Genomic DNA, 22081 nt, shown 5'->3' with positions numbered 1-22081 from the left:
TAAAAGTGCGGTACTTTTATTCATGTTTAATGAATTTATCCTGTTCAAGTATTCTTGAAAAAAATACAGAAAATACATATTTATAAAACATTGTGACAGTGGACCTAACTGTACAAGTACAGATCTAGCAACTACTCCAGTGAGTTGTCAAAGTTAGAAATTGCAGAATAAATGCACCCATTGAAATCAAAGGGAAATGTACAGAGGACTTCAGCCTCTCATTTCCTTACTCTTAATTCTGGTGAACTATATACATTTAGACTAGAAGATATCCAATAATGTCATATATTCAACATTTCAAGAACCGTAAATAATGCTGTTTTTGATGTCTTGGATGCTTCTTCTCATGAACATTGGGCATTTCAATGTTGCTCTTGCTCGCTCTCTCTGTTCAACCCAATCTGCTGTAGTTAAAGCAGCGCCAGAGAGACTTTAAAGAGACCCATGTTGAACACACCTGACTGAAACTTCAAGGCAAAAATCAATCAGACGGATAGTTAATTAACAATGGACAAAACTGCCCTCAATAATCAAGTCAGACACTCCTCATTGCACAACATTTAACAGGCAAGATGACTCCCGACTCCTTTAAAAAAAAAAAAAAAAAAAATTAAGGTGAGAGGGAACTCATAATACTGAGCAGAGGCCACCAGCTGTGAGTTGCCTGTACCAGAGTGTGCTGCTTTGCTGCTCCATCTTGATTGAAGACTTGATTCTGTCTTGGACACAGTAGAGTTCAGAATCAGGAAGGAGATATTTAGGAGGATAACGGGGTAGCTTGGTGAGAGGAGACGGCCTATCCTGTCCTCAGGCAGTGGCGAGTGTAGGAGCAGCGCAGGCCACGGGGAGAGCAGCTGTGTCAGAGGGGGTGACCTCCATCAGACAGTCTCCCTCGCTGGAGGAGTTCTTTCTCGTTGGGACTAGAATAATAGTAAGAGTAATAATTAATTAGGTATCATTTAGATAATGAATAAATTCATTAAAAAAAAAAAAAAAACCTGCATACATTATAAACCGGATACTATCAAGAGTTCGAACCTTAGGGCTCCTGCACGCTGCCTGCGTGGCGTTTTCTGTCTTTGCACACCAGAAGCGTGTCTGACGCGGCGCTGCTGCTACACGTCTTTCTCATTGATTAACTGGACTCAAGCAGTAGTATACTTCATGTTAAACATAAATATATACTGATGGGATTACAGCAAAGACAACGTCAGCAGTATTGACGGCAAAATAGGCTACAGAATATTTGGTTCTAAAATAAAATCGATTATTTTATTTTATTTTTTATTACATTTATGTCAAAACCTAGAGACTTTCAAACATCAAAATGTCATTTATTAAATGCATTTGTGTCAAAATTACATATAAACTTCTTTTTATATTCTTTTGCCTGGAAACATTTCCAATACGAATGCGTGTCGCGTGACAAATATACGTTGGCCTATTTCTAGCATGAATGCGTGTGCAACGTCTAACCTGTTAACATGGGAACCAAAATAAAAACGGACACGCCACGCAGCTGACACGCTCACGCCACGCAGGCAGTGTGCAGGGGCCCTTAGCCAAACTTTTAACTGGAATCTGCCGGAATACTGCCATTGTATCTGTATATTAATAAAAGCTCGCAGGGGCGATTAGCGTAGCCAAAGATACTCTGCACAATAGTACACTTAAGATGTGCTGGTAGGCGGATTTTTTTTACTTTGGACAGTCTCCCAGTCCTTGTACAAAGACATGACAGGGGTATCAATCCAAATGTCTAATGAGAGGAACATGGTTCCCCAAGTTTAGGCAATTGTGCAGAGATGTTATTGTGGCTGTTTGTTTTATACTTGTACTCTTCATTACGCACTACTATAACATTTCTTTCTTTTTTCCCTGGTGTTTTGAACCCACCTCCCGACAGTAGGTGGATTAACTAATCAGCTTGCTTGACATGCAAGTCAGCCGAACACATTATTGAGATTTTAGGAGGTGCACATTGGCTCCTCCTCGACCTAAAGTTAACCACAACACCCTTTTCTGCGCACGTTCAGAGATGTATACATGCATCGCCACAGAAGCATACGTACATCAAGCTTAACTCTCAGTAAACAAAGTGAATGAGAGTAACTATTAATAACGATGACAACACAAACATATCTGTATTAGGAAAATATGTCTAATTTATTTTGTATGCGTCTAGCTGGTCTAAGTAATATGAGCTTGGGCATGAGTCTTAAAAATCATGAAAAATTGTTTGAATCTGAGTAAACATTACAAGTTGACAATCAACTTTTTATTGCTCCTGTTTAACTCACTATTCTGTGTGGTGATGATGACACAGTCTTCCTCGTCGTCTTCCTCAGTGTCAGCTTGAAAACCGTCTGCCTCTGTTGCTTCCATCTGCCAAATACAGGGATTTAAGACCATTTGAGATCATAACAGGCTACAATCAGCATGTGAAACGCTTATTTCCATGAGATGATAGTCTTTGAAGAAAAAAATAAATAACAAAAAGGGTGCGCAAAGAACAAAAATATGGCAGTAAAGTCTGCATGGTAAGTTAAAAACATGTTAAGAGTGTGTTTCTCTACCTGCTCAGGGTCAGTACATCTCTTCATGAACTTGGTGATTGACATGCTGCCTGTGCTCTTTCTTTTGTTGGAGGATGAAGACGTGGTGGAGGAGGTCTGTGGTGTAGTGGGAGAGTTTCCCTGAGAGCCAGTGGCTGCCTGGGGTTCTTCACGGGACTCTTCTCGAGCTCCTGTGGTGAGGTAGGTCCACTGGCAGGGCACAGGAAGAGCCTCCTGCCCAAAACGGGACAGGACCTCTGTGTGCACATACCAGCAGCAGCGTCTGTAGGTTGATCGCTTCTCATAAACAGCGTTGCTCTTGATAAGGCGCTTCACCTGTATTCTGATGAGAAAGGGGGATATTAGAAATAATGGACATGGCATCAGTGACATCACCCCCTGGTCGTTGTGGTCAGTAATTGATGAATATTACTTAGATATTGATAATACTGTGTTTTGTTTTTTATCACCAAATAGTGTGGCTTCACCTGGTAGGGATGTTTTCTGCTGGGCTCTGAGGGCTGGACAGTTCAGGAGCAGATGACGAGGAGGAGGTCTGCTGACGACAGAACTCCTGAAACTCCGTGATGATCACTTTGCTGCTGTTGAGGTTACCGTGCAGCAGAGGCAGCAGCTGGCCGAGTACTGTGGTAGAAACCGCATTAGGTTTTTTTAGAATGCATTATTAGCTCATGAATAAGACAGTGTTTCCCACACAGACTATTGTGTGGCGCTCCGCCTCACTATCAACACCGGCCGCCGCACATTGCGCTTCGTCATTTTATTTTTATTTTTTTAAACACTATTTAAAATACGTTCTTCTGCATTTCCTTTCCCTGCTCTCCTCCGTCTCTCTGTCACTTGTATCTCGCTCACATACACAGCTCCTCCCACCATGTGTTTTTTTTAAAGCCCCCAAACATCACCTTCCAGGTACCGCGGCAATGGTTATGTTTAAGGTTACGGTGAGGGTTAGTTGTCCCACTGTGCACACAGCGTCTGTCTCCATCAAGGAGAGGAGACGGCTGGCGCAATTCACGAAAGGTTGGTATCCATCTCGTGAACATCTTTACACAATCACACATTCACAATCACTGACCCGACTCTTAGCAAACAAGCGATTGTGCCCGCTTTAGAAAGTTAACTAGTCGCAAGTTTGCGGTAAAATTCACGTGAATCAAATAAACGTATTATAAATAATGTTATGTAATTTTTTACTCTTACACTGAATGTTTGCTGCTTCAATCCAGCTGAGTATTGAAAAGTATTTTCCGCGACTGAAAAAGGCAAGTGTTGAGGATAAGGACCAGCCTGAACCGGAGGTATCAGTCTGAAACTCAACAGTCCGACCAGTGGAATTAATTATGTTATTAAATTTGTTTTACAGTATTTTCAGGCTTCAACCAGTGAAAGACAGGGGAGAGAAAGAGATAGATTTGTTAGGCATTGAAGTAGGAGATGAGGTCTCTCTCTCTCTCTCATTTGTGGGAAACACATTAAAGTAATTGTTAGAAACCCTAAATAACTAACTATACAAAGTATCCCAACTTCCACAGAATTTAATTTGATTCCTCTATACAGAGGGTTATCATTTATACAGGTGTACTTTTTCAACCAAACTGCAAATGCTTGTTATTAACAATAAACTCAGATTATCTATAGAAAAAAGGGCCCAATGAGATTTGTATAATTAGAATTATTATTATGTAATTATAATAGTGACAAATGATAGTGATTGTAATAGTCATAGGTGGGTTGTAATTTAACCAGTGTCTCATACTTTAGCACCACCATTCCACTACCAAAAGTGGATAGCAACTATTTTAGCATACATTATACATAACTGTAGTACACATCTTTGGAATTTGTAACACCATAATACACAGGATTTCTGAGAAAAATCACTATAAGTTACCCCCAATTCAGATATCCCACATCAAGACAAACCAACTTAACATTTTCAAGACAATGTGAATTGGATAAAAAAAATGTCTGGTCAAATACTCAATATACAAATTGAAAATGTCAGGGGGGAAAAGCTGCAACTGGCACTGTAAAGTTTTAAGAGAAAGACAACCCACAAAAACTCCAGGCATTCACAGCCCAACATGGCATCATGACTTTGCATAAACATACATGCCACTTTCCTAAAGCCAAATGGTGTGTTATCTGTACGCGTTTTGAGCGATCCACGTGTAGGTCTACGCTGTATACAGCAGATGTAAACATACACCACGTGGCGTCTTATCGCAAGAACGTGCCGTACTATCGCGAGAATGTCACACACGCGTAAAAAACGACACCTTTAACACGACTGTCGACTCCCCAATGGATCATCACCTATGGTCATCATTTTCCAACTTGAATCAAAGTGAATCACATCACACACACTTACATTGTGCTTCTCTCTGACTCTTCCGTGAAAGCTCCTCTGGGCTGGGGCTGGTGTCTGCCTTGGGTAAAGGCTCGACCAGACACAGAGCAAAAGGCTGGAAGAGCTGCAAACCAGGTCCTTCTCCCTCCCAGACGCAGCCCCTCACCACTGGGTCCAGCACCTTCATCTTCTTCTTGGTGGACATCAGCTCATCCCACTCCCTTGCTTTCACTTTTTGACGTAGTTTCTGCTTCTCCAGGTCACCACCCTCCTGGAAGGTTGAATGTGTATTAATAGTGGTGCAAACAGGAAACAAAACGTACAAATAGTATTTAAAAATGAGAAAATTCCAGTCTGTCAGATTAAAGTTTCGCTCCCTCTGATCTTAGATTTTCTAAAGCCTGTAAACTAGTTTTCTTTCAGACCACTTGAATTACAATATGCTGAAAGGTTACAATGGAATGTTTGCACAACAATGCCCAAAATATACTGCCTACCACAGCCTTTAGGAGACCCAATGAAAAATGTATTGAAAAACAACCAATATAGCAGCTCCCTTCATACCTCTTCTTCTAGAGCCCCCTCATCATCTGAAAGGTAGCCATGAGGAACAAAGAAGCCGTCATCATCATCATCATCTTCACCTCCTTCCTCCTCATCTTCCTGAAATTGATAAGTTCAGTCTTTTTAAATAAAAAAAACAACAACTAAAATCATCATCATCTTCTCTCATACCAATTTCCTTGTTGGGAAGATGCAAGCTAAATATGATACTGAAACAGTGTGTACTTTGTAGCCTGCACAAGTTAACAAAAATTCTAAAAGCCAATTTCCCTCTATATTGTTTTTGTTCAACACTCTTAAAATCCTTAGTGATAGGCTTTAATTATTCAGATATTACATTTCATTCGACTACTTGGTGTGATGCAGATTCACTAACAAAGGTCAGCCATACTTAGAGTAAAATCACTTTAAAAGGTACCAATTCAAACTCAAAGCTTTTAAAGAGTATCATGCCAATGTTGTTGCATTTTTTAAGTATTCAAAAAACATTTTTTTTTAGGTTTTTTGTTGTCCAAGTTACATTAGTATTACATGCAGATGCAACCAGGGACTGTTTTAATCAACTCTTTGTTGGTTTTGATGTGTTTAAAGTTCTAGAGTCGGCAGCCAAATAGCAACTTTTTCAATGGACCAACCAAGTCCTCACTGTCCTTTTCAAAATATCCATGTTTGGCAATTGGTTATTCTATAAAATGGTCACTGCTTACAAGTTCATTTTCGTGTACTGATAGAAATGGAAACTGGTGGCTGCCTGAGACATGGGAAATCTAAAAGTGTATGCTTTGGTTGGCAATAGTGCTGATTACATACCATTTGTAGATGCAAGTGTACATAGAGGTACTTCTGCATGTGTTTTAAACTATAATACAAGACAATGATGTAGATATTATGTAATGGCAACAATTACATTTAAGCATGATTCCTTATCTTCATATGTTTTTATTTGTGCTTTGCATTTTCTCACAATACTGAAAGAGAGTTTACCTCATTCCCACATGTTGTTTCTGATTCTGCTTAACAAACTTAAGCACAGACATCAAGTCTGGAGACAAATACGTATGGGCTTTGTTTGAACCGATAAAGGTACAAGGTCACCCTAAAACTATCTCTAGTTTTCCCATGCCAGTTGAGATGTAACTTGGGGGGGGGGGATTAGATAAAGTGGCTCCATGACGTCTCTTGAGATTTAGTAGTATCTAGCAGTGTTTTTATCTTTATATTGCCTGTGAGGAAATGTAAAGTCAGAACATGTGTGATTGTCACTCCCTTTTACTCATTGTGCATATAAGCTCAGTGTTTCTGTTCACTCATTTGAAGAACCTTTCCACACTGAGCTGATGTGTTTTTTGTGAAACTGTGTTCCTCCTATATTTGCAAATATATCTTAATAAAATACAAAAACCTAACTTGGTTTAGTCTTCGACTGTCTTATTTGTTTCACTTAACTAAACTTTGAAAACTTTAATCCTGCTCCACTACATAGAGGAAATGTTACATGCATGCGTTTTGACCCTTCAATGAAACTCACCCCTTCACTATGTGACAGGGATTCTCCTGGTTCTTCTTCCTCCCATTCTTCATCACTGTCCACCTCATAGTCTAACAAATCCTGTGGTGACAGAAAACAGTGATTAGTGTCACAGCTATGCAAATACAACACTTGGATATAGTCAAAAAAATTCAAGCCCAAATCTTTAAAGTAATTGAAAAAGTTTAGCTATGTAATCTGGGTTCAGTTGATACAGACTTTTGGGTTACATTTAAATTCATGTCAATATAATCCATTTCATCTAGCCTTAAAAAAGTAGGTTATCTTTAGTACAGTTGGAATCTCTTGAAGGGGGACTAGTAAACCGAACAGATTAATGCCTTTCAAATTAGTTTTACCTTGTCTTGTCTGATGGGGCATCGAGGTGAAATGTGTAAACTCTTCTTACTCCAGGTGCCCCAGTAGGCTGGACGGTAGTTTGCATGGAACTGCAGAAGCTTCATGGATCCATAACGTTTACGATCTGGCACACCATCTGGTGGCCCTTCTACTGTTATACACTCACTGAGAAAACAGTAGATATTTTATAAAAGGATTAACAAAGCTTGATAAATGAGAACAGCTGAGAAAAAGGACGACTGATGTTTTAATGAAGATCTAATCACTATAGAGAAGCTATAATGTTTATCATTTTATCAGCTATGATGTTTAGTTGTGCATACTGTACATACAGATTTTAAATCTGGTGGAAAAGGGCTCCAGAATCAGCCGATACACTGAGTTTGGGAGTCGGGATTCAATGGTAATTTGATTCAGCTCATACTGGTATTTCCTAGTAATTATATTAACGTCATGTATCATTATTTATCAACAAAACAAAAAAATAACACAAAACCGGACACTGGCAAAACAGAATGCACAAATTTGAATTGCCACTATTACCAGTTTTACCTGAGTGAGTTTCTCTTTCTGGGTTTGGTGGGTCCTGAGCTGCGGGGTCCCTGACTGATCCAGTCTTTAAGTCCATTCAAGTTATCCCCAGGGTTCAACAAAAAACGGTCCAGTTCCTCCAGAACAGAGTCCTCACACTGAACGCGACATAGTGGTGCCAGAGCCATGTGTTCTTTTATCTCAAATGGTGCAAACTTCCCACATGCAGCTGCAAGTGTCTGTAACAGCAAAGTTGCAGTGATGTATTATATAATTCAATTGACTATCTTTAGTTAAGTAGGGTGTAGAAGTGACAACATGTGTTGCAACTCAAGCAAACAACCTTTAAGCTAATTTTAGTTATGCAGTAAAAGTTATGTTAAGATAATTGCAAGCTCCAATGAGCACTGTAGTTATGAACAAAACTGTTTGTAGAGGGATAAACCCACCTGAATAACAAAAATAAAAATTATAGTGTGATATCTACTAACCTTTGGAGCCTGTTGGATCTTGGGTTTCTGCAGAAAACGTGTAATTTCAGCTTTCTCAGCTTTGAGGCGCTGTAAACAGATACACAACCGGCTATTCAGTAAAATGGTCCATTACAAATTGGAAACACAAAAGTCCTAGCTTCTACCTAGCTCTACTACATAAACTTACATCCTTCTCTTCTTTCAACCGTTTTTCTTCTTCCTTAATTTGCTTCTCCTCTTCTTTTTTCCGCTTTTCTTCAAGCTTTGCCCTGGAGCAAATTTAAGCGAAACACTTAGCATTAAAAAAATAAATAAAATCTATGTGTATGTAATTGCATTTTTAACCAACTCTGACTTGGAACTGAAAACATCAAAACTGGATAATTCTTGACCTAAGAGCAACATGAACCAGTACTCACTCTAGCTTTGATTTCCTTAGCTCCTCTTTTGCTTTTAACCTGTCTGCCTTTTCCTTCTCCTCCTTCTCTTTTTTCTCTCGTTTCTCTCGCTCATCTTTTTCTTTCTTCTCTCGTTTTTCCCTTTCTCGCTCATCCTTTAGTCTGCGGGCCTCTTCTTTCTTTTTCTCTTTTGCAGCTTTGGCCTCTTCCTTCTGCCGTTCTTTCTCCCGTTGCAGCAGAAGTCTCTCCTCTTGTTCTTGTAAACTCTATAAATTGCAAAACTTTCATCAGTTTCTCTCTTCTACTTATAAATGACAAAGTTTGTGAGAAGTACAACACATTACACATCAGGTTGTATTTAAAACTATGTAAATAAATAGACACCTAAAAAAACAGTGTACTTGCAGTGTATATATCAAAAGTCCCACCTTCAATGAGCGTCTTTTGATCTGTTTCTGATCTGATGGTATCTTGGGGGTGGTCTTTGGCTCCTATATGGATAGGGAAACATTTTAAAAATAAAACTGATAATCATTGTCAATTGTGTTTGACAAAATGTCATCAAACCTTATCACTGATTAGCATTATAGCTGACGAATTATTGCACTGGCATTGTACTATACAGTTTCACAAATATTCTTGTGAGCGAATATCTACAATATATAGACATCCTCAAAAATTATCACATTATTAACAGCGGTACCTGTCTCAGTTTAACAGATATTTGACTATGTCTAATGTGATAAGAGGAGGGGGGGAAATAATCTAAAGCATTAACTAATTTTGATCAATCAATTGTTATGTTTAGAAATTATGATCAAGTAAACATGTTACAAATGTTATTAATAGTAGAAAGGAAATGCTAATCAAAATCTCTAATCACTAAACCACTAAGAGCTTATAATTTAAAAAACTACTACTTCCATCACATTTTGTATTACCATGCTGTAATTTGTGATAAACCATTTGTGTGTGTGTGATGTATCCAGATAAATTACCAAACTCTTAGGAATAATGATAAATGTGATGCAATGATATTGCATCAGTTAATACTACACAGCCCTAAGAGGGATTTAATAAAAAGCAAGCAATGGGAGATGTACATACTGTAGGTGTACTAGTGGGTGTAGGGTCATCAGTCTTGGGCATCTCTGGTGAGCTTTCAGATGTGGAGCTGACAGATGAAGCTGACAGCATAGACCTGTTTCCTAAACTGGAAACATTCTCTGACTCATCCTGCTCCTCTGGCTCACTTTCAGAATCCTGCGTTGTATCAAGCTGTGAAATAGATGCCGTCTGATTACCATCTTCTTCCTCCACATCTTCTTCCTCATCCTGATCTTCGCTGTCTACTGTGCAGTCTGAAGTGTCTGTTTTAGGAGTGTGATCAACGTTGTTGGATTTCCCAAAAGATGCAGTTTTGTCTTTGCCCTGATGCTTGTCTTTTGTTGGGAGACAGGGAGAGGCGGGAGTAGGTGACACAATGCCCTTTACGGGAGATGAAGTGTTGTCCTCAGTCAGATCTATAACCATGTTCTCATCTGAGGGGACAGGGCGCCTACGGCTCAGGAAACCATCAAGGGGACCGCGACCATTAACCAAGGGTGGTCCATTGTGAACAGGGAGTGCAGAGGACTCATTCTCCCTGTCTGAGACTCCTGATTCAGGGCAGGCATGTGCACAGGGGCGTTTAGGCAGCTGGTTCTCTTTAGGTTCAGGGTTCAGGCGCTTGAACGGTAGACGAGCTGAAGGAAAAGTAAAAAACAAACTGTGTCACTATAATGGCTGTTGTGTTGTATCTGTCTGCATAATGAAGAACAGATGATGGATCTATCACAAAGATGTTCATCAAAATGCAATCTGAGCGCATCAAAAATGAGAAATATTTGTAAAAGTTCATGAATGTGTTAATTGATCAAAATAACGTTAGTGACGACACAGATTTGAAGGGTTTAACAAATGTAGGTCTCTTGCAGTAGAGGGCAACTATAGCCATATGAGAAGGCAAAGCAATCATTAATAGGCAATATAAATGTATGTTATGTAAGAAATGGATAGTATTCAAATGATCAGTGACATTTGAGTGTCAAAAATTAAACATATTTACCTTGGATAAGTTTCTTCTTAGCAGTCTTACTCGACTTACAATCCATGCCTGAAAAGAACAAATAACATAATTATATACTTTACGGCAAAATTTAACTTCGAAATAATGTCCGGGCTGTTATATTGGTCACAGCAAATCCATCAAGAACAAGTTTCGACAACCGTGGAACTGATAACAACTGAAGTTTGTTTGTAGCTGATGAAAACACAAAGCGGACTTAAAATAACAACAACTGTCAATAAAGCTTTCGGTTTACAACTCATTTGAATTATTATCTTCAAAATAACAACAACAACAACAACATAGGCCCGGAGCACACATTTAATGCATTAACAACCAAGCCACTTTTTTACGGTTAAGACTCCGCTTACAGCAACCTGATATTAGTTTACTACTGTAATAACCCCCATGCCATAGTATATCGAGCAATCACCCTGTATTGATGTGAAAGTCTATCGAACAGCATAAACGCACAGAGTATTATTGGTTAAGGTGTTGCATTAAATGTCCCATTAGTTTGCAACGTCGGTGTGCTAACGTTACAGTGTTACAATACATTTAATGGTTGTGTTTGGTTTGCTCTCCCGCCAACCGGTGTGTTAGTAGGTGCTGTAGGCCCGGTCGAGTCCGCAGAGCAGACACTTTATAGGGCTGTCAGGCAAAGGGTGCATGCCCGACAACAATACTTAAAACTTCGCACTGGGAAGAATTTGTTGCATTTACGTTAAGTTACTATAACCACAAGAAACGTGGGTCTGTGAAAGAACTAGCTAAGACAACAAAGCAGCTCTGGAGTTCCACCTCAGAAAACAGCTTTCATGTGAGGTGCTACTGTTAACCAACTCACGAATGCTAATGCGACTAGCTTGTCTGCTAACCTAACAAAATGAGCTACTGCTAGGCACCTCTCGGGGCAGAGCCTATGGGCCATAGCTATGACATAGCAACGGTACGTTGTAGCCAAGTTTGCCACTAACGTTAGGTCAACAAGCTAAAGTCTCTCTAACCGTAACTTAATGTTAAGGCCACAGCCTTGTGACGGGAGAACCATGGTAGTTTGAGGACTAACCTACTTTAACATAACGTTAGTGGTTCTCATTTGACGTTCAAGTTACCGACTTAGCGTTGGTAACATGATAACATTAGCAAACCGGGGGCAGCAAGTTAGCTGTACATAGCTATCTGTAATGTTTGGAAAGTTATCGCTGACTTAATATTAATTAGTTAACGTTTGCCTCGTAACAATGTCACTAACTTAACTAGCTAGCTAGCTAACGTTAACTGATGTCGGTAGGAAAACGAGGTTGCAAAATCAGCAGACATATTTGTCTTTGTCATCATTTTGTGGACACTAACTTGTAGTTCAAACTAAGCTGCGTCCATAATATAATAACAGACATTTAGGCAAGCTGATAGAACCATCTGTAAGCTTGCTAAAAAAAATGGCATTAGCTAGCATTAAAGTTACCTCTTCTGCGGGGAGTCGATGCTGCCAGATGTCCGTCCACAGATGGGTGGTTTTCCGCCGCCAACATCCCAACCACTAAGCCGGGGCTCCTCTAGTTTGCGATATTCTACGGTAAAACGGTAGAGGTTGCGAGAATGCCCCAATAACGAACCAAAATAGTATGCGGTTATTTAAACGACATGTATTTCTTATTTATTTCACATAAAACATAACGCATTCTCTTTCCGCATCTCCCACATACTCCAGTGTACCCCGCTGCCTGTCTCGCGCTCCCTAGTCGGAATTGGCGGGAGTGTGTCACTTGCATCAATAGCCGTCGCTGATTGGTCAAAGGGAAGTCTCTTCTCACCCGGTGGAGGCGTTTGTTTTTAGCATCTGCGTTGCACGTTGCCGTTGTTTCGTATAGTAAAGCGTCTTGGAACATAATGCAATAGCACTAGAGTTTGAAATGTGGCGTTATACTTGAAATTTTCCTTAGAAAGACGAAATGTTGTGAGCTCATATCATTCAGTGGTCTAAATCTTTTCTTTAATAAACATACTATCCACCCTGTTCGGGACACCCTGTGCTATAAACCAAAGGATGTCAGCTGTATTTTACAGGGCACGCCTTCTGTCCGATGTTGGGCTTTGTGATTGGCCGCGGAGTTTGACTTTCAGAAGTCAGGGTTGCCATGTTGATTGTGGGATAGTAAAAAGAAAGGAGTCAGAACGTCAGATTAGGCTGCTGCTTTCTGGACGACTGTTTACTCAACAATACTTATCATGCATAGCACATGTTATCCCCAATACATTTGTAGATAATGTATTCTAATACTACTTTTACACATTTTGAAAGTCTAAAAACATGGATATGTCACTCACTCGCTCTCTCTCACCACCCATAGTTTTGTTAGTATCAGTGATATATGTTTATTTACGGCAAAAAAATTCCACATGCTCCAAGATGATAATGGCCTGTCCTGAACTGTTTTTTTCTTTATACACAAGAGATACAAACATATATATAGATAGTAGAAATCAAGAACAATAGAAAAGACAAGAGCATATTATATATATTACATTTTTTTATGCCAGAGTCTGTGTTATGTGCATCATATTAACATAATTTAAATTTAATCATCTAATTGAATGGCTTTTTTGTTTTTTAGATATGATGGTGCTATAACTGCTGAAATTCATTAATAAAGTGCAAGAAAGTTGGCTTGGTCCCTGACCATTAGTTGTATGGTATACAGCACGTTATTTTCAAATAAAATTAAACAATATAATTATAATATAGCATCACATATTTATTCCAACATTCATCTGAAGTATCTTTTTTAGAAAGTTGTCTACATCCATCCAGAACATGACAAATACTCAAATACTCTTCTTCTAGGATCCACGGGTGTATATAATGTTGGAGTCACGCGTTTCCCGTTTACCGCTCACATTAATCCTGGGACTTGTAGTTCTTTAGGCTCCCGAGTGCGTTGAATATAAACATATGAGAACTACAAATTGTTACGGTGGGGCGCAGCCGCAGTATGTTCGATAGGGTCAAAGCCGGTCTACGGAAAGCAGTTCCACTATATGTCAATGATTCAGCCCCATTGTACCGAATTTGGTTGCAGTTCCACCAGAGTTCCACTGGGGGTGATCGCGGTCCAGTCCAAAATGAATGGGACTCTATGGAGCTAGACGGCTAAATGTGTCTCTTTCACCCGATTGTCGTTGAGAAACCTCAGATTTGATTGTAGTTTTTGCAAGTTCAACATGGGTTATAGGTCGAAAGTTGAATGAACGAGTACTTATGTCCTTTTGATTTCTTACAGGGGGAGTCGTTGTTGCCCATAACACGCTAGCATTCTGCTAATGAATGCTGATTGGTCAGTGAAGGTCTGATTACGCTCGGAGATCCCGCTTGACGGCATCCGAAGCAGAGCCTGAATGTCAGAGTAAATATTTCGGCGTAGTCTTTAAAACATCAGCAAACCTCTTTCTAGCATGTGTATTAACAGGGAAAGCCGAACCTGTTAGCTGTGTTGTCGATGCCTCGAGAGAAAAAAGGAAGCGACTCAGAGCTTGCCGTAAAGCAGTATCTCCGGCCGTATATGTGTATGACGTCATTGACATTTTAAAAGGCTTTTTAGAACAAAAAAACGACTTTAAAGAAATCTAACATCCAGCAGTGTGTATTTTCTTTGCCTCCCCTTTCGAATGCAGCATTTAAATTACTAGACAAAAAATTATATCCTGAGAAAAGTGGATTTTGAGGGGTATAGCTCCATAGAGTCCCATTCATTCTGCACTGGCCTGTGAGCTCTCCCTGGAACTGCAACCAGTCCAGAAGCCGGAAGTAACGAGGGAGTGGGACTTCTTCCTATATTAGAAATTCTTTGATAGGGTCGAGAAAGCGCATCCTGAAAGATTCTTGCTGTTGTCGACGGTAACGTGAGGAGATAAACGCTATCCCGGTAATATTGACATATCTATTTAACGCTTTACGTTGACTCGTTAGCTGTAACAACCTTTCACTCCTCATCAACTGCCAGCCAAGTTACCTAGTCAAATGAAGCAACAGCGTCAACGTTATACAAAGAGACACTAAGCTTACCTCTGCTTCTGTTAACGTTAACGTTACTGGGCTGCCGACGCGCTTTAGCTAGTTCTCTGACATTAATGTTACTGTAGCTATAATATCACACATAAAGTAAATACATGATAACTTCACACATGTATAGTTACAAAGAAAACTGGATAATTTCATGTTTTTTGATGAGCATTAGTTTGACCAAAGTTGGAATGTGCAGCCGGGGAAAGCCACCGGTTTACCGTTAGTCACTAAACTGGTTGACGGTTAATGATAGTATGCTAATCAATGTTAGCAAGGTTCTTTAGCCGTTAAGCAAATAAACACAAACTATACGGAGTATTATCTATTCTAGCTGTATAGCAAAGAGACACGTGAAATTGGTTTATAAAAAAAGTCTCCTGACTATACTACCTTAATTTCCTAAGGGATTAATAAAGTATATCTATCTATATATCTATAATTGTATCAAAATATGGGTGTTAAGTGCTTATTTCTGTATATTCTTATTATCCAGGAAAGAATTGGGATTTCAAAATGGCAGGTTTGTCACTTTTTTTTCTTTTTTTTTTTAAATCTATCTAGCTATCTAGCTATACACTCCACTTTTCCACATTCCTCTCTCCTCTGCCCTGAAATAAAGCATGTAAAATACTCAAATGTAAAATGGTAAGAAAGTATTATTATGATGACACTTTCCTTCCTCTTTTCAGAAAGGGTGAATAACTTTCCTCCACTGCCTCAGTTCATGAGAATAAAGCCATGCTTTTACCACAACATTGAAGAGGAAATTCCTGCACCCCACCAGCAGTTGGTTCGCAGAGTCTACACACTTTGGATGAGTGCGTGTTTTCACATAGACGTCCTAACTTTGTGTCATTTTTTTTGGAAGAAGAACATGCACTGTTAATGTGGAAACATTAATCACTATCCTTCCTCTCCCTTTCTCGTCTGTCCACTTTCCTCTCTCTCCCCCCCGCAGTGTATTCTGGCACACTGTGCATAAATGTGATCTCCTGTATTGCTTGGTGGGCTGGGGGTGGAAATGCCACAAACTTCGGCTTTTCCCTACTCTGGCTCATCCTCTTCAGCCCGTGCAGTTACACCTGCTGGTTCAGACCACTCTACAAAGCCTTTAGGTTAGTTCCCATCTAGTGAAAGTAAAAAATAAAATCTAAAATATAATATCAGACACACAAGTATGAGACATCACTTGTAAAAAAATACACACACGCATACGGGTAGAATACCAAACATAATTGGCAATGTTAATATAACAACAAGATTTAGGCAATTTAAAAAAAAAAAAAAAAAAAATCATATTGCAAGAGTAACAGAATTGAGGAAACAAAAATTGGTTTTAGGCCTAAATTTGAAAATTTCATCAGTCTGCCTTGCGACTTTGCATGTGGAGTTTATTTTAAAAAAAGTGGAGCTCAATGAGCTTTTGCTCTATTCCCAAAATATTTAAAGTTAAAGCTAGAAACAGTTAAATAACCAGCATCAAGAGAATGTGAAAGACGTAAGGGAGTATACAAAGCGAAGAGAAGACAAAAGATGTATGAGTTAGTCAATCCATTCAAAGCAGGATTTTGTAAATCAGCCTTCACTTGTATTGGTAGCTAATGCAAAGAGATCCAGAGAAGTGTTTAATGATCCGACTTCTTAGATCTTGTAGGGCCTCTCGCTGCTGTCATGGGTAGGCGAGAGAGAGAAGAGCATCACAGTAGGGGGAAGATGCGACTGACAGGAAGACCACATAGTAGAAGTAGGTCGATGGCGTTGGTTCAGAGACAGCCTGAGAAAACTCTGCGTCCGTGATTGTTATGAAAAGCTCTATTTAGCGCATTTGATGTCTTTGAAATTGACATAAAAAAATCCCCAGTTATAATTATGCAGTCAGCACCATTCCACAAGATCTGATACGGAATTACTGTCAGAGTGTTGGAATGCGTAAAATGAATGATTTATCATTCTGTAACTTAAGGAGTATGGATTTCTGTCAGATAATTAATTACCGATACATTACCTACCCTCCATTTTATGCCAGCTTTTTTTTCAACATTGTTAGGGTATCTGCAGGTCTTCAAAAGTCTTTTAAAATCATTGAATTTTGTTTTAACATTTAATACGCAAAACGTCAGGAGTAATGTCAGCTATGAAATGTGTTTGTGTCCGATTAAGGGCTGCCGGGAAGCGTCACACACCTATAAACTAAAAGTGGGATTGTTCAGACAGTGTTTGAGTCAGGCCTATTAAAAGCACTGTCACTACTGGGGACCACAGGAGCTTGGAGGTTCATCACCTCATAATCGACAAGGGTCAATTTTAGGAAAGACTTCAGGCCTATCTGGGTCCAGGCTGTGTTATTCAGTAATATCATTAGGAATTCTTGTTATATAATGCTGGGAAGTATTGGAAATGATGTGATATAATGATAAATGGTTCTAAGCCAGATCCCCTCTACTGATTTGATTTTTCCATTGTACTTTTAATACTTTGGACAGTATGATTTGTGAAACAAGTTTGAAGTTGTGTTCTATGTGGTATTAAAGACCAACATGGTAGCCACATGTTGACAACTAGTAGGAGGAAGCAGAATTTCAACAAAAATAAAGCAACTCTCGGCCTGTTTGTGTTCTGCTGTATCACCCTTTTTTTTTTTTTTTCTTCATGTTTTTTCATAGGGCTGATAGCTCGTTCAACTTCATGGCCTTCTTCTTCATCTTCTTCCTTCAGTGTGTCTTGGCCCTCATCCAGACTATAGGTATCTCTGGTTGGGGAACATGGTGAGTTGAACCAAATCCGCTTTGAAGACTTTGCACATGTGAACTGCCAGTTTTATTTTTACCAGTGAGTGGGTTTATAAGGGCTTCTGTCAAATGATCAAGGCCGCTGGAAAATGTGTTTTCTATCAGACTTGCATTTTCACTCATGATGAATCGAGTAGTCATACACTATTTGCAGCTTTTTTACATTTTTGTTTCTATTAATTGCTGTTTCTGACTTGGCAATTAAATGTAAATGGTGGAGGAAAGCTTTTAGCCATAACCTTAAAACTAGGTGAGGCATTCTTTAGGTTACGGTATGTCTAATATTTAGGTACAATTGAGTTGCAGAAAAACTCAACTCCGTAAACACTGAGGTTTCTAAATTCTGTGTCACACTCTTACTCAAAATAGTTTTTGAAGTGTTTTTCTTAAAACTGTTCTAAAAGATTATTCACATTTGTACAAACAGGCTGACCTTAATTCTGAGTTTTGAATAACACTGTTCACTCATGATACAATGTCATCTAAATTCAGTTTTACACCGATCATCACAGTAGGCTGTTAGCCCCTGCATCTGTTTCCTCACTGCTTCGTGGCTGATTAGTAACTTGTAAATGTTTGTATTAAATCCACTTTGCTAGTTGCATACTGTACATGATACACTAACCCGTACTACTCCATCTCACCAACACATCAAAGCGGCTGGATTGCAACAGTGATGTTTTTCAGCACAAATGTGGGCTCCGCTATAGTGATGCTTATCACAACTCTGCTCTTCACTGTGGTGACTGCTTTAATGGCACTGGTTCTCATTAAGGTGAGTGAACCCATACGCTGAAAACACACATTTGCATTTCGATTTGATCCCTCACAGTGTATAAACCCACACCCAATGCTGGATGGAAACGGACACAAATGCACATTACAAACTTCTTTTTTCTCCCGCTTTTCTTTCTTGTGGCAGGTGCACAGAATGTACCGTGGCGGCGGCGGTAGTTTGGAGCGCGCTCAGGAAGAGTGGAGCACCGGGTTGTGGAAGAGTGCACCAGTGAGGGAAGCAGGGTTTAACGCTGTTGCCCAGGGCCCAAGCTTGCCCCAGTACCCTGCCGCAGTGCCCAGCTATCCCGACAACAGTCACTGGTGATAGCGGAGAGTCGCCTCTAGATGGAGACAGATAGCTGGTCGTTTCTGTGGTGCACAAGAACGCACTTCAAAAGCACCAGCATCTCTCTCTTACATCACAAAATGCATAGAAATGTTTTTTTTGAATGAGAGGATTGGATTGCTATGAAAAAAATGTGTTTCCACTAAAGCTCATTACTACACTTGTCGTAGAGGGTTATCTACAAACTATGCCATTCCATTTCAACTTTTGTTTACATATAGTTTATTAAAAATGAATAAGAGAGAGAACTACAAATTTTATGCTCTAAAGTCTTGCGACTATGCACGTGGAAACGCGAAGAGAGTGAACTGTTTCAGGATAGCAGTATGTGAAGGACGTGTGCCTTATGGATAGAATGCTAGAAACCGTAGTGTACTGAAGAACAGGGTGTTTTTTTTCTTTCGCAACAAGAGAACGTCTGCAAACTGCATGATTTTTAATCTGGTGGAATTCTTTTCTGTGTATGAGTTGTTTATTTTTAATACGCTGTGCTTGGAATTTCCATGCTTGCCTGCTTCGGCTGTACTTTCTTGAAATGCGCCTTAATACTACTCACAGATTTTGTATGAGAAAAATATCTTGCTTGACTTTAGCCTTAACAAATGCTGTTTTTTTGTTAAACTGGACTTATGCTTCAATGAAGCAACATGTGGAAACATTTTTCAAGTTGTTGTGTTGGTGCGTAATCCTCCTCTGTGATTTCTCACTGAGCACTGATGTGCCAAAAACACTTCAGCCTCTTTCCATTATTTTTGAAACTGGAAAAAGTCACACCCAAAGTATCGCGTTGTACTCAGTTTCTGTAGTTCCAAAGCTACACTGTTTGCTTTTAGTAGTCAGCGCCCGGCCCTGAAAGAACCTTATCTGCTGTTGTCGATGTTTTAGTCCCTTTTACTTTCCCACAGATAGATTGAATTTCTGTGTTTGGTGACTGCCGTGTGCTTGCATGCAGCCTATCATGGGAGTGGGACTAAACAGGATTCTCTTATTTCAAATGAACTGACCTCATGTAACCAATACAAACAACTCAACTGGCTGGCTGAAAGATTTACTGCAAATGGATCAGCGGTGAAGTGAAATATTGCATTAGAGTAGTCACAGTGTGTTTAAAACATGACTGATATTCAAAGTGTGAACTAATTTAATGTCATTCCAACAAACTTTGGGAAATAATCTTATTAAACCCATTGAATGTGGCTTTTTAATGCAGGTAATCTACTGTAGCAGCCCAAATTTTACTTTTGGCTTAATGATCCAAAAAGTCTATATGAAGTATATAAGCACCGAGCGGCAGTAAAAGCTGCTTCACCGGTTGATTTATTTTCATTTTCTTGTTACAAAAGTGTCCTTCATGGCCAACTGCCAAGATTATTATTTAGATTTTTCTCTGTTATTTGATAAGTGACCAGATAAAATGGATAGAAGTTGAAGTAACCTTCAAATATTGCAACATTTCAATAAATACTATTATTCCCAACGTGTCTGTCTGTCCTAGGATACATTTTAATGGTTGGAATTTGTGATGATAATCTGAAAAACAGCCACAAAAGTATGGAATATAGCAGATCAGATCTGTGTTTGACTTCAGAACTCAAAACTGTACATCCTACTATCCAGTCGTGTTCAGTAATCTTAGCACATCCGGTTTCACGGTACGATGGTTAAGTGTTAAAGGTTAAATTTACTTTACTTTACTTACTTACTTTAGAAGTTAAATATGTCCTCTGTGGCATTAGACAACTATTTCCAAGCTCTGTTAAAACAAACCGTAGCGCTGCACAGATTAATCGATTAGTTGTCAACTATTAAATTAATCACCAATTATTTTGCTAATCGGTTTGAGTCATTTTTTATGAGCAAAAAATTAAAAAATAAGAATTCTCTGATTCCAGCTTCTTAAATGTTTACTCCTCTATGACAGTAAAAGGTATATATTTCAGTTGTGGACAAAATACATTTATAGACTTCATTTTGGGCTATGGAAGATCAACATTTTTCACACAACTAAAACACCTAATCGATTAATCGACAATGAAAATAATCGTTAGCCTGAAATACAAGGCTTCAACGTCAACCAGCTGCCAGCCGGTTCTGTGTGCCACTTGGCCCATGTGTGGTCTGGTTGTCCATTTTGGGGCCTACTTTTGCGGTGTTTCGTTTTCTGTATCTCGTCTCCTTAGTGTAAAATATCTTACCCTGGCAAAGAGATGCTGCTGTCGTATTGATTTATTCAGAAAAGTAAGTAAGAACTGTTCAAAGAAACTGTGTGCGCGATAAAGAAGCCTGTGAGCGGTAACGTACCAGACAGCCTGAACTAAAAGTAAGAGCTCATTAAATGTCAGGAGGAAAAGTAGGGCTAATGAACTGGAGAGAGGGCAGCTAAAAAACTTCAACAACTCAGTATAAGCTCACTGGCTCTTTTTTTTTTTTTTTTAGAACAAAGAAACTGAAAACAATCATTGGCAAGTGGTTTGCCTTAATTCCACAGTGTGTGTGTGTGTATGTGTATGTATGTATGTATGTGTGTATATATATATATATATATATATATATATATATATATATATATATTATATGCCCATGCTAGGCATGAAAACACTTTTTTCTGCATCAGCAATATTCTATTAATTTATCACCTGATAAGGTCAATATATAACCTCTTCCTTATAAACTGCTGAATAATTGAGCAGAGACCCACTTCAACCCTTTCATTTCTACAGTACTTGTTTGAGATAAAACATAAAGCGGCTCCGAGCACTGTTAATGACGGAGTGTGAAAAACAGCAGATTCAGGCTACGTTCCTGTAATTTAGTTTGGTCTCAGACTTTTTCGACAAAAAAAAACACGCCTGAGGTAACTGAAGTCGGTGTGTGTCTTTCTGTTGATATCATCCCGTCACACAACCCACAGGAGTATCTGTTGGAAACCTCAAGAAAGGAAGCGTGTCAGTTGAACTTCCAGCATCACTTACACATTCACTGCTCAGCTGTGTTAAAGAGAAGGTAATCATTACTGACAGCTAGACAGTCAAACTCCCAATAAAGTTTTTTTAATAATCAACAAGGGCAGCATTTTTCAAAAGGTTGACACCAAAAACCCAAATTATTATCTGTGCTGTCTCTGATGCAAAAAGTTAATTCACTGACGCCCACACTTCTACATTCCAATGACACGCTAGTTCACGCTCAATGATGAATATATAACGTTTACTG

The 22081-nt window shown here is 39.1% G+C and overlaps 2 protein-coding genes across 3 annotated transcripts; one reads left to right on the top strand and one right to left on the bottom strand.

The window, feature by feature from the left end:
* Positions 1 to 12663, bottom strand: chaf1a (chromatin assembly factor 1, subunit A (p150)). The gene is made up of 16 exons (XM_039810323.1): positions 12359 to 12663; positions 10891 to 10938; positions 9891 to 10528; positions 9212 to 9274; positions 8805 to 9049; positions 8573 to 8654; positions 8404 to 8472; positions 7934 to 8151; positions 7381 to 7546; positions 7022 to 7102; positions 5494 to 5592; positions 4951 to 5200; positions 3044 to 3200; positions 2577 to 2898; positions 2301 to 2385; positions 1 to 920 (listed from the first exon to the last, which is right to left on the bottom strand). The coding sequence occupies exons 1-16, from the start codon at positions 12423 to 12425 to the stop codon at positions 808 to 810; spliced, it is 2703 nt and encodes a 900-aa protein (XP_039666257.1). The 5' UTR covers positions 12426 to 12663; the 3' UTR covers positions 1 to 807.
* Positions 12664 to 14702: 2039 nt separating this feature from the next.
* Positions 14703 to 20345, top strand: scamp4 (secretory carrier membrane protein 4). Of its 2 annotated transcripts, XM_039812121.1 has the most exons (7): positions 14704 to 14816; positions 15450 to 15476; positions 15646 to 15774; positions 15915 to 16071; positions 17620 to 17721; positions 18403 to 18520; positions 18668 to 20345. In XM_039812121.1, exons 2-7 carry the CDS (start codon positions 15470 to 15472, stop codon positions 18845 to 18847), a joined length of 693 nt encoding a protein of 230 aa, XP_039668055.1. In that variant the 5' UTR covers positions 14704 to 14816; positions 15450 to 15469; the 3' UTR covers positions 18848 to 20345. The 2 variants fall into 2 exon arrangements, with proteins under 2 accessions (XP_039668056.1, XP_039668055.1); XM_039812122.1 differs by lacking the exon at positions 15450 to 15476 and having other exon boundaries at positions 14703 to 14816.
* Positions 20346 to 22081: the final 1736 nt, after the last annotated feature.

This window comes from Perca fluviatilis, chromosome 9 (genome assembly GCF_010015445.1).
Source record: "Perca fluviatilis chromosome 9, GENO_Pfluv_1.0, whole genome shotgun sequence".
NCBI classification, from domain to species: domain Eukaryota; kingdom Metazoa; phylum Chordata; class Actinopteri; order Perciformes; family Percidae; genus Perca; species Perca fluviatilis.
The sequence above is the reverse complement of the archived record's forward strand: the minus strand, read 5'-3'. Positions and strand labels throughout refer to the sequence as shown.